The 13,503-nt window shown below is 40.9% G+C and overlaps 1 protein-coding gene across 4 annotated transcripts in view; it reads right to left on the reverse strand.

The window, feature by feature from the left end:
* Positions 1 to 13,503, reverse strand: part of LOC117368111 (carboxyl-terminal PDZ ligand of neuronal nitric oxide synthase protein-like) — a 147,802-nt gene that overhangs the window by 77,329 nt on the left and 56,970 nt on the right. For all 4 annotated transcript variants that reach the window (XM_033961444.1, XM_033961443.1, XM_033961445.1 and 1 more), the window contains exons 3-5: positions 11,841 to 11,933; positions 6,292 to 6,350; positions 5,887 to 5,995 (exon numbers count right to left, since the gene is read on the reverse strand). In XM_033961444.1, the coding sequence (XP_033817335.1) occupies positions 5,887 to 5,995; positions 6,292 to 6,350; positions 11,841 to 11,933 (261 nt within the window). The remainder of the gene's footprint in view (positions 1 to 5,886; positions 5,996 to 6,291; positions 6,351 to 11,840; positions 11,934 to 13,503) is intronic.

Genomic DNA, 13,503 nt, shown 5'->3' on the forward strand with positions numbered 1-13,503 from the left:
GTTGACTCTGAACTCTAATTTCCCAAATATTTAAGTCAGGCTTTCTTTCCCTATGCTTCATACACTCACACATGAGCTTTTCGTTTATTGTGGAATTACTAAATGCCAACTACATAGAAAATTTTGCTGCCAATTTTCTTTGAAGAACCTGAAAACATGGTTACCAGTTCTTTACTGTACAAGGTTTAAGACATTTTGCAACGGGTACAAACCAGGTTATTTAGGCACCCTACTTTGTCTTCATTAACTATTCCATATACTTCAACTTGTTTGCTAGTTCTATCGACAGGCATTGCCTTGACCTACTTACAAAACTAGTGCATTGAGTCAATCAAGACACTCTGCTTTCTTCTTTCTCATTCCCAAACTCTGGAATGACTTACTTCCCTTAATCCAATCTAAACTCTCTTTTATCAAATTCAAATCATTTCTCAAAATTCATTTTTTTTTTCCAGTTGGCTTCTGGAGTAACTCTCTCCCCCTCATTTCAGGTGGCATATGAGATGCCTGCCCAGACATATGGCCTCTATAGAACTTTGTTTTCATAAATTTTATTTACTTTTAATGATTTTATTCCTAAGATTTGAATGATTCCTGCTCTATTTTTAATGGCATTCCTTTTGTCCTCCCCGTTTTGTGATGACTAATACTACTTTGCAATCTGCGTGTCAGAAATGGCGATATATCAAACAGAATAAATAAAATCAGCTATAGTCTGGAAGCAGTTCAGGAACACAAAAGCCTGAATAAAGAACAAAGTGTTAAGCCTGGTTTTACATTTCTGGCTGAGAATTCCATTCTTTGATAAAGCCGTAAAGAATTTCACAAAAGGAGAAGCTTTATTAAAAAAAAAATGCTGCCCAGCAGGTTCTCCCCAGTTGACTCTTGAAGGACAAGGCAAAGAGAGAAAATTGCTCTGAGAGGAGAGCAAAGCTCAAGTGAGAGCATATGTAAGAAGAGAAGCCAGACTGATGGGCGTCAGAGGCTGTAAGAAGAACCCAATCAGTTAATAGTTGAAAAATTAGAATCAATATTTTTCTAACAGGAAGTCAGTTGTTAGGAATCAATGAGAGGTCACATGATCTGACCTAAATTGAAAATTAAATGATTTTTATTTTGTTACAGATTGGAGATGTTTTATGGCCGTGCCTCTCAAATGGTTGCAAGAAAGTTGCAATTATCAGTTCTGCTAAGGACAAGTGCATGAATTAATAACTCCAGGTCAGGGACCTAGAACAGAGGACCTACGGAACAAATACTAATCAAGATACAAAAACAAGATGATAGGACAGCAGAATTTCCAGAATGAGGTTAGGATTGAGATGAACCGTACAGGTAACAACCATGTTGCATCAGGACACAATGGACTACTGTTCGGATAGGTGGAGCATGACAAAATCAAATGGCATCTGACCGAGTCTGAGCATATATTGACACAACCAATGCATAAATGAATCTAGATAACAGCTGAGAGGGTGAAGAGTTAAGACATGCAACAATTTGAACCTCACCAGTGTAGCAAAAGCAGCTAAATCTGAGATTTTGGATCACAGCAGAGAGGACATACTGAAGTGGATGTGAAGATTATATGGAGATGTCATATTTGATGTCATGAATATTCTTACAAAAAAGAGATGGTTAGAAACATAGAAAGATGACGGCAGAAAAGGGCTATAGCCCATCAAGTCTGCCCACTCTACTGACCCACCCCATTAAGTCTGAGTACTAATGACCTAGTTCCTTAACTCGACCCTCGTAAGGATCCTACTAGGGCATCCCATTTATTCTTAAAGTCAATAACGCTGGTGGTTGTCAACACAGTTCTTGGGACAGACTCAACCAGTCAGATTTTCAGGATGCTCATACTGGATATGCATGAGATTGACTTGCATGCAAATTTATCTCATATAGATTCACTGTGGGTATCCTGAAAATCTGACTGGTTAGGTGCGCCTTGAGGACTGGACTAAGATCCACCGACATAGAAGAAAGTCTACTTCATTCAGGAATTGGAGTTGTCATGAGTAAGCTCTGAACAATTGAACTGGCGTAGAAATGGCTAAGGTGCCCAGTCAACCAAGTGGTGCTACTGACACCTGCTGGCTGGAGGTCAGAGACTCACCTGAATGAGGCTCTTCAAAGAACCGAGTCCGCTGCAATCTGGAAGTGTAACGTCAACACTGGCTGCTTTTTTTAATACATGGAATACATTCTAAGATGATATTTTAAAACCGTGTCCATGGTCTTTGAGGGGCTGCTATTGACCGTTTCACCTCACGTCACTGATGCCCTTCCTACAGAGTTCCTAATAGTAGTTTATGAACGCTTTCCATTGTTTTCCCATTACTGCCACTCTTCCCGAGTTCCCCCTAATATATTTGATAGTATAGTGTGTTCTACAGGGTGTGTCTTATTGTTCCATCTGTGTAATGACATGGGGACAAATTTGTCCACGTCCCTGCAGGAACTTAATTTCCCCGTCCCTGCGAGTTTTGCTGCTGTCCCATTCCTATAAGCTCTGCCTTGACCGCACAAGCCTCGAACACTTATGATTTTAAAGTGTTTGAGGCTTGTGTAGATGAGGACGGAGCTTAGGCATTGGTGGAATGAGGCATTATGACCTCACAATCTGAGCTCTAGAACAGACATAGGCAACTCCAGCCCTCGAGGGCCGGAATCCAATCGGGTTTTCAGGATTTCCCCAATGAATATGCATTGAAAGCAGTGCATGCAAATAGATCTCATGCATATTCATTGGGGAAATCCTGAAAACCCGATTGGATTCCGGCCCTCGAGGACCGGATTTGCTCTAGAATGTTGCTACTTGTGATTTTAAGGTGTTTGAGGCTTGTGTAGAGCAGGACAGAGCTTGCAGGAATGGGGCAGGAAAAGAAGTCATGGGGACGGGATGGGAAAATGAGTTCCCACGAGGACGGTGAAAATTTTGTCCCTGTGTCATTCTCTAATCCAAGCTCACTCCACTCTAAGGGCCTGATTCTTAAAATGGCACCTGCCACAATGCGGCCGGATCCAGAATCACATTTATTTTTTGTACAGATGCCTTAAATGTAGGTCAGTATTTTACAGGCTTACATTATGGATGGCTAAGATTCCAGTTGGCCCAGGTGCCTAAAGCCCCTCCTATGGGCGGGGACTTAGGCGCCTGGGCCAATCAGGCCCTAGGCTCTTCTCCGGTGCATGCCATTCAGACAAAGGTGGGCCTGCCGCACGGATGGAGGGAGGATCCGTCCAGTCATCCATCAAAAAAAGGTTATAGGGGGGGCCCGGGGAGTGTTAGGGTGGTCTGGGGTGTGGGCCGAGCGGTCCAGCAGGGGAGTGGTGGAGGGGATCCGGCAGGAGGGACGGGGGGGTGTCCATCAGGAGAGATTGGGCATCTCTCCTGCTGTGATGTGTCGGGGGTGTCGTGGCAGGTGGCTGCAGGAGAGATTCTGCCCAACTCTCGCCCTATCCACTTCTCCAAAAACGTCCCTTTTCACTCTGGGCGCTGAAAAGGCCTAAGCTGGTATTAGATACATCTAAACCCAGTTTTGATTATTGGTACATGGACAACCTGTCTTTTTGATTGTCCAAGTACCAACTTAGGCTGGTTTTTTGGACTTTTTTTTATGAGCCCTATAGTATTTGGCAAAATTTCTCTATTCTTCACAACAAGACTTGCTGATCTTTCCTTCTGTCTCTAGGATACAACACTGTGGTATATAATGCAGAATCTCAGTAGGGGATAAAAACCATAAGTAGCGGTAAAGATATTTCAAAATCCCCTAGATTTATTATCAAAAATGGTTGGACCATCTTAACTACTACTGCTGCTACCTTTATCACTTCTATAGTACTGAAAGGCGTACGCAGTGCTGTACATTTTGACATTTTTTAGATGGTCCCTGACAGCAAGCACAGTTTGTCAATTTTAATTTCTAATGGCAAGGAACAGCTCCCAATGTTCATAGGTCCACAAAAACCCAATCTCCTCTTTTTATATTTTCTTCCACAGTTTTAGCCTATAATCCTTTTTAATATTTCATTTAAATTTTACTTAATATCTTCATTCAGCATTCAATATAAACTTCATATATGCAAAAAAGCATTGTGTATCGTTGGAAGTTACCTGCCATATTAAAATCTATCTAGGATATCATAAGCATCATTCTGAGGATGCTGGAACACCCACAATATTCTCTTATGTACTCCTCTGGATCAAGTAATGACAGGTCAATGCTCCAAGTAGCTTGGGGAGGAGGGGATAGGAAGCAGGAATGAAGCACTTTTCTCTGTTACTGTCTCTCTCTGCAGCCTATTGGTTGGCTAGAGAATGACCAATGGGCTGCAGAGGGAGTAAACAGTGGAGTGCCACAGGGATCTGTATTGAGACCGGTGCTATTTAACTTATTTATAAATGATCTGTAAATTGGAACAATGAGCGAGGTGATTAAATCTGCAGAAGACACTAAACTGTTCAAAGTTTATAAAATGCAGACGGATTGTGAAAAACTGCAGGCAGATCTTAGGAAATTGGAAGACTAGGCGTCCAAGTAGCAGATGAAATTTAATGTGGACAAATGCAAAGTGATGCACATTGGGAAGAATAACCCAAATCACAGTTACCAGATGCTACAGTCTACCTTGGGGGTTAGCACCCAAGAAAAGCATCTGGGTGTCATTGCAGACAATTCAATGAAACCTTCCATCCAATGTACGGCGGTGGCCAAATAAAGCAAGACAAGATGCTAGGAATTATTAAAATAGAGAATATATAGGAAAAATAAAGGTGCTCTGTTTCTGATCTGCCATAAAGAGAAGAGAAGTTGACAGAGATACTGGGAAAGGAAAAAGGAGTTGACAGAGGGGCAAGGGAAGGGAAGGAAGGGCTAAGGATCTATTGGGTGGGGTTAAAAGAAGAGACGAGAGAGTTGATGATAGAGAAGAGTACTGGGAAAAGAAATGAGGAGCTGACAGAGAGGGAAAGAACTGAGAAAGGGCCACGACTCATGAGGAGGGCAAGAGAGGTGCTAGCGGCAGATATGATAAAGAGGTTATTGGCTGGGAGATATTATGAGAGTCTGAGAGAAGAACTGAAAGAAGAAATCCTGGCTGCTTGAGAAAGAAAAGAACAGAAAAGAAAGGGATGGAGAAAGGGGCAGGTGGTGGAAGAGGAGAAAATGAATTATGACTATAAGAGGGGCTGAGAAAATGGGCATCAACTGAGAGAAAGAGAATGGAGCTAAGAGAAAGCTAGGGGAGGGAACTGGGCTGTAATGAGGAGACAGGTAGGTAAGGAGTTAGCCAAAGGGAATTTAAGAGGCAGAGAGAGAAGCCAAGAGAGCTTTAGAGAACTGCAAGAACATAACTGAGAAGAGGGTGGCTTATAAAGGAGCTAAGCTGAAAAAAGGCTTTTGGTAAGAGAGAAGAGGCATGAAGGAACAAGGAGAGGTATGGAAGTAGTAGTACGGGTACAACTAGGAAGAGAAGACAGCAAGGTGTGGAGAAGCAAACTGCATATCAAAAGATACACAATGGATTAGAAAGAAAATAAATGCAAGACAGGAAAATATACGATTTAAAACAGAAGAAAGTAAGAGGAACCCAAGAACAAGAAGATTGAATATAACAATTAACTAAAAACAGAATTATTTTAACAGCTATACTTCCTCTCCCAATACAACTGACCCAGCACAATTAAAACTTGATAACCTTAATGAATATGCATGATGGAGATTTGCATTCCTGCCATCTCTTCTCACGCTCCATTGGGGACGCTTGAAGACTAGGCGTGAATTCCACGGCAACGTGGGACAGCAGATAGGCGAGGATACATAACCAACATCTGTTAAACAAGTAAGGCGTTAGGAGCCCGAGTGTGGGCATTACCTTCTTTTTTGATTTGAAGACGTTACACCTGAAGATATTGCTGGTGCCATCCCTGGCAATATAACTGAAGATCTTCAGATCCTGCGAATCATGAGATACATAGAAAATCCTGTGAGGAGACAGAGCAAGAAAGACCAGACAGATTTAGTCATGGAGCACCCACTGCATCAACAGTAGTGAAAATACAGCCGATGATGATTGGTTGACCAGAGAATTGCTCCTGCCTGCAACCATAGGTGCGTACCACGAGTCACTGTAATTTTAAAGGGTTTTTTGTACTAGCAATAAAAACCCTCACTCTATAAAATCCACCACAATATAAAACTCCCACTCATTAAAACATTGGCAGACTTGCTCCTCAACACAGACTCGTGTTTCAAGATGGGAGATTCTTCATGTTCTTACCTATAAATGGGATCTTGCATCACCAGCATCTTACTCTCATCCCAGGACCACTCTTTTTTCTGAAATGAAAAATCTACCATTTATTTTTTTTTAAATCAATAAATTAGACCTCTTACAATACGAGGAATTATAAACATTGTCATAGACATTCCAAAACAAAAAGTTCTAATCTAATCGTTTAATATAAATTTTTAATAAATATATCTACTGCATAGGTTTTTTTTTTAGTTTGGCCCTCTCTAGTTCTTTAGGATCCAGCCAATGGAAAGGTTGCTCTGGTCACAGGAAGGGGCTGAGCTGCAAGTGCTGTGGGAGAGACTAAGCTCTACATGGTGTCTTGGAGAGTGTTCGGCAAATGGTGCCCAAAGTTAGGGCCGCTATGATCTGTGCTACGAAAGTATTCTGTAAAGGCTACGCTGGCTGTACAAAATACTAGCTTGGCTTGTATTGGAGGAACTGAAAGAAATCTTGGTGAATCTGGAAGATGTACTGAGCCAAATTGACAAGTTAAAAAGTGATAAATCACAGGGTACTAGAAGAGCTCAGACATGAAATTGCTGACCTACTGTTAGTGATCTGTAACCTGTTGCTAAAATCATTTGTAGTACCTCACGATTGGAGGGTAGCCAATGTTATGCCGATTTTTTAAAAAAGGGTTCCGGAGAGATCTGGGAAATTACAGACCGGTAAGCCTGACTTCAGTCCTGGGCAAAATGCTGGAAACAATTATAAAAAATAAAATTGTGGAACATGTAGACAAACATGATTTAATGAGACAGAGTCAGCATGGGTTTAGCCGAGGGAGGTCTTACCTCACCAATTTGCTTGATTTCTTTTAAGGTGTCAATAAACATGTGGATAAAGACGAGCCGGTTGATGTAGTGTATCTAGATTTTCAGAAAGCTTTTCACAAAGTTCCTCATGAGAGGCCCCTGAGAAAATTAAAGAGTCATGGGATAGGAGGCACAGTTCAGTTGTGGATTAGGAATTAGTTATCGGATAGAAAACAGAGGCTAGGGATAAATGGTCATTTTTCTCAATGGAGGAGAGTAAACAGTGGAGTGCCACAGGGGTCTTTACTGGGACCGGTGCTATTTAACTTATTTATAAATTATCTGGAAATTGGAACAACGAGTGAGGTGATTAAATCTGCAGAAGACACTAAACTGTTCAAAGTTTATAAAATGCATGTGAATTGTGAAAAACTGCAGGCAGACCTTAGGAAATTGGAAGACTGGGCGTCCAAGTAGCAGATGAAATTTAAGTGGACAAATGCAAAGTGATGCACTTTGGGAAGAATAACCCAAATCACAGTTACCAGATGCTAGGGTCTACCTTGGGGGTTAGCACCCAAGAAAAGGATCTTGGTGTCATTGTAGACAATATGATGAAACCTTCCACCCAATGTATGGCAGTGGCCAAGAAAAGGAACAAGATGCTAGGAATTATTAAAAAAGGGATGGTTAAGAAGACAAAGGATGTTATAATGCCTCTGTATCGTTCCATGGTGTGACCTCATCTGGAGTATTGCGTTCAATTCTGGTCTCCTTATCTCAAGGAAGGTATAGCAGCACTAGAAAAGGTTCAAAGAAGAGCAACCAAGATGATAAAGGGGATGGAATGCCTCTCGCATGAGTTTTGAAACAAAATTATAGAAAGAAAAGAATGGAAAACATCTCGCTCAGATCTGGACAAATCAATTTGGAGATGTGTAATCAGATCTTATAATCAGGAAGGCGAAAAAATCCTATTATGGTTGTAAGATAGCTAAATCCAATAACCAGAGTAGTACTCTTTTTAAGCTCTGGCGTTCCTTGACCAATACCGATTCTACAACTGATCATGCCTCATCGCCTTCCACTGAAATCTTAGCTTGCTTTTTCCAAGAAAAAATTTCTCTTATCAGACAATATTTTCCTACAAGTGAAATTGAGTATCTCCCTATACATTTTACAGAGGAAATAGCAGCCAACATTCATTCACTTTAGTATCTGAACTTCAAGTTTCTAGATTGTGTGAAAGGATGAGAAGGTGTAAATGTTCATTGGACCCTTTCCCATCGTATTTATTTCTTAATACCTCTTCTCAAGCTATAACGTGGCTAACTGCTTTTCTGAATTTTACTTTGGAAAACGGATACTTTTCACATTCTATGAGACAAATAACACTTACTCCTCTTCTAAAAAAGCAGACTTAGATCCTACAATCCCTTCTCACTATTGCCCAATTGCCAATATACATCTATTGCCAAAAATGCTAGAATCAATTGTAGCCGGTCAACTTACTGATTATCTAGAGAGATTTTCTTTACTTTAGTCATTTCAACATGGGTTTTCTTCTAATTTTAGCACTGAAACCCTACTGATTTCTCATCTCTCAAAAAATCAACAAATCCGTCTCCAAAATAAATATTCTATTTTACTCCAGTTTGATTTATCTCCAGCGTTTGATGTAGTCCATCAAGGTATTCTCCTTCAGTTGCTTTTAGATATAGGTCTCCATCAGGCAGTTTTGGACTGGTTTTCTAAATTCCTTTTGTATCGTTCCTATTCAGTGAATTATGAAGGTACTACTTCTAATTTTTGGCAGTCCCCTTGTGGGATTCCTCAGGGTTCCACCATTTACCTCAAAATGCACCCTAAATTGAACATTCAAGGGTCTAATGGGACACTGCAAGGCCACCCACACATCACACATACACCCACAGTCTGAAAAAAAGAAGACACAGAAGAAAGTGGAGAAAAAGCCTCAGTTAAGCTTCATATGGCTAAAAAAACCCAACAAAAAACCTCCACTTATGTGTCTTCACTATATCAGAAACAGTGGGGAAAAAATGAAGCACAATAGCAGCCCCCCGAAAAACACCTCATATCCAGCACGCCAAAATATCACATACAAATATTGTGTGAAAAAAGATTGTAGTCCAGAGGCACAGTCAGAAATATTGCAACTTGAGCAAGGAAAAAAGAAAAACTTAGCTGTCCACGAAGTCCCAGCTGTCTCCAATCAGGCTTAATCCCAAGCTCCACTACCCAGGCCTCGTGTGTAAACAGCCCACCCGACGGGGAAATCTACGTTTCGCTCTTGCTGCGTCAGGGGTGAAAAATGTCCTGCATCAAAGGCAATCCACCTCGACCCTCCGTGCAAATCCTTCACAGATTTCACAATCAATGCGATGCTGGCAGCAGGAAACACTGCAGAACACAGCCCTTATATATTCAAGACTCCACCTCCTAGATACCACCAGCCAATCACTGCTCCTTAGCAACCTCTCAACAGGAAGCTAGCCAAAAAATGCGGCCCATTCAATCCAGGCATTCAGTCCTGTTGGTTGAACAGATTGTAACAGGTAAATCCAGCGCTGTTCTTTCTGTCCCAACAGACGCCGCCAATCACCACGTCTGGATGAGTAGGGGAAATGCTCAATAACAATGCAGCGCAGAGAGCTGAAATCATGCTTAGCCTCAAGACAATGAGCTACCATCGGTTCCTCCACACGCTGAGTATGCAGGCATGATCTATGCTCCACTAGCCGGGTCTTCAACCGGCGAGAAAGTGTGACCCATATAAAGCATCGCACAGGGGCACAAGATGATATACACAACCCCCTCTGTCACACACGACGTGCTGCTCCGGAGGTTATAAACTTTCCCAGTCCCCAGGTGGATAAATTTATCAGACTCAATCATGAGGGAACACACTGAGCAATTATCACAGCTCAGGTGTCCAGGAGAAATTTGCATGTCCGTTTCCATCCCCATTGGTTTAAGAACACTTGGGCTCAATATATCACACAAATTCCTATTGCCACCATAGGAAAACAAATCCTACATGTTGGAAACAAGGATGCACCCGTACAATATTCAAATGTCTCCGAAGAACCCACTCAGATGTTCTAGACATTTGATCAAAAGTAGATATAAAAAGAAATCACATCTTCTTGGGTGGATGTTCACGGTATTCCAATAAATCCTCCCTATGGTTATAAAACGCTCTCTTTGCCCGCTCTTGACACTATAGCCGCTGGGTACCCTCTTTGAATGAATTTTTCATGCAATTGAGCAGATTGTCTGCAGAATTCAGAGTTGGCACTACAAATGCGTCTATATCCAAGGAATTGAGCAAATGGAATGCTGGTTTTCATCGCATAAGGGTGCATGCTGTTAAATCGTAAGAAACAAGACAGGATATGGACAAGCCATACACCTAGCATCATAAATCTTGATTAGCAATAAACTCAACAAGGTACAACTAGTCAAACCGTAAAATTTTGTGGTTACCCCCTGGGGTACGCGTACTGTGTGTTGAGAATCTCTACCATACACCACCGATTCCCAGCTCAACATAGGGGAACAGATCACAGACTGCCAACTCCTGGCTCAGGTCAAGTAGATTGGTAATAGAGAATAACACGGTGACAAAATTCATCACCATTTCCCGTCCCCGCGGATAACCGCGGGAAACCATCTTCATGTCTTTCTTTAAGGAGAGAGGGAAGAATCAGAGTATGAATGGCCACAACCACTGACCCGCAAGCTTTGCGTTGAAGAATGCTGGTGTAGAAGGACTGAGGTTGAAACAGACACTACAGAATGACAGTCTCTGGTATCCAGAGCAGATATTGTGATGTCATAATGCCTCATTCCACCAGTGCCTAAGAGCCAATCACATCAGTGATGTCATAATGGCTTCATTATCCTTGGCTCCCATAAGAATCAGAGTATGAATGGCCACAACCACTGACCCGCAAGCTTTGCTTTGAAGAATGCTGGTGTAGAAGGACCGAGGTTGAAACAGACACTACAGAATGACAGTCTCTGGTATCCAGGGCAGATCTTGTGAATGTCATAATGCCTCATTCCACCAGTGCCTAAGAGCCAATCACATCAGTGATGTCACAATGGCTTCATTATCCTTGGCTCCCATAAGAATCAGAGTATGAATGGCCACAACCACTGACCCGCAAGCTGTGCTTTGAAGAATGCTGATGTAGAAGGACCGAGGTTGAAACAGACACTACAGAATGACAGTCTCTGGTATCCAGGGCAGATCTTGTGATGTCATAATGCCTCATTCCACCAGTGCCTAAGAGCCAATCACATCAGTGATGTCACAATGGCTTCATTATCCTTGGCTCCCATAAGAATCAGAGTATGAATGGCCACAACCACTGACCCGCAAGCTTTGCTTTGAAGAATACTGGGGTAGAAGGACTGAGGTTGAAATAGATACTACAAAATTACATGGGATTATTTCCCGCGGTTGTCCACGGGGACGGGAACGGTGATGAATTTTGTCACCGTGTCATTCTCTAATTGGTAACACATTAAGGATCAGCCACATTTGGGATCAGCCACTAATTGAATCGCACATTAAATCACCCAGCCACTAATTGAATTTGGCAAAATATTCTGAGGATAGAATTTCTTCTTTTTGAAAAGACAACCATTAGGACAGATAAAGAAGAATAAATGACTCAACTCACTCTCCCTAAACCCCTCCCCCTCCAAAAAACCCCCCATGAATAATTCAGTCTAGTATCCACTAACCTTTTTCTTCTTTTTTAGTATCACTTTGACCCCATCCACTGATATAAAGAGGGCCACTTTCTTCTTCTTGATATTCTTGGCTTTAAATTCATACTGCAAAAAAACAAACAACGGCATATCAGTCCATTACTGTACTAGAATCATAATAGTAACAAAATACCACTCTATCGGACCATACACATCAGTATTGCAGAAAAAATTTTTTTTACCATACAGGCATCTTATATAGCCTCAGAAATGGAGCCTACGCATAGCAACACAGTCATAAACCGGGAAAATCTGCGTAGTTCACATGCTCCTGCTCCAATCATTGGCTTTTAGATCTAATTTTTAAAAAATAATCTTTTTTTTATTTTTTTTATTATATTTTGCTTAATTCAATGAACCCCACACCATTCAGTGCTAAAAAATACTTTCAGGTTTACTAATACTCTATATCAAATGCTGTGTGCAGTGTCCAGATTTGAAAAACTCGACCAAAGACTTATCTTATTAGTTGAGTATTCTTCATTGTCGAAGGCTTAGCAGTAAAATTTCAAAACATGTCCGTTCGCCAACGCAGCCAGCGTTTCGCGGGAATACCATACATCCGCTGCGTCAGGGCCACCGGAACATTCACACACACATCCTAAATTCGTGTATTCAGTCAAAGCTATACTCTTCTAGAAATCCCTTAATAAAGCTTAATACCATGAATACCCCTTCTTACCATTCCCCTCCCCAACCCCTGATCCTTCTTATCCCTCTCTTGGAAACGATCTCTGATCTAACTTGTAACCCTTCTTCCATAACTCTTTTTGTAATCCGCTTTGAACCAAAAGATAATGGCGGAATAGAAATCTGTAATGTAATGTAATATATATTTTTTTCTCTTGTGAATTTTCAATAAAAACTGTTTCAAACACTAAAAATCTAAGGCTCTTCATCTTAAAAAAAAAAAAAAGTATAGAAGGTGACATGACAGAATTTATAAAATCATGATAGTATGGAACACTTTCAGGAAAGTAATTTAATTTTTCAAACAACAGGTAGTGTCTTGAACTGGTTTCGTGGCTTCCTGGATTAAAGATTGTACCAAGTGTTTAAAGAAGATACCTTGTCTTATCATTGGGAACCTCCTGTGGGATCCCGCAGGGTTCACCTCTGTCCCCCACTTTGTTTAATATTTTTCTTGTTTCCTTGGGAAATTTGTTGCAAAGTTTAAAGCTCAAGTTCTATATTATGCGGATGACATTACTATAGTCATCCCGTTAAATTGTTTGTCACCGGAGTTCATACATTTTTAGCGATTATTTTAAGTCAGATTGAACTTTGGATGACTGCTTATAAATTGTAATTAAATGCGGAAAAAAACTAAATTTTTTTTTAGCAACTCCCCAACGATAAGATTCAAAAAACAACAATACAAGTGAATGGGTTGGACTATAATATAGAACAAACCATAAAAATATTGGGTGTGACTCTGGATAAACATCTCACATTGGAACAACATACAGATTTATTGTTTAAGAAACGTATCTCTGTGCTTTGGAAGCTTCGTCCCATTAAGAAGTATTTCGACGAAACTTCCTTTCGTTTACTGGTACAGTCTTCTATCTTACGTATTCTCGATTATTGTAACATTATATATCTAGGTACTGTACAATAAAATTTTCAAAAAAAA

Source organism: Geotrypetes seraphini, chromosome 10 (assembly GCF_902459505.1).
Source record: "Geotrypetes seraphini chromosome 10, aGeoSer1.1, whole genome shotgun sequence".
Taxonomy (NCBI): Eukaryota; Metazoa; Chordata; class Amphibia; order Gymnophiona; family Dermophiidae; genus Geotrypetes; species Geotrypetes seraphini.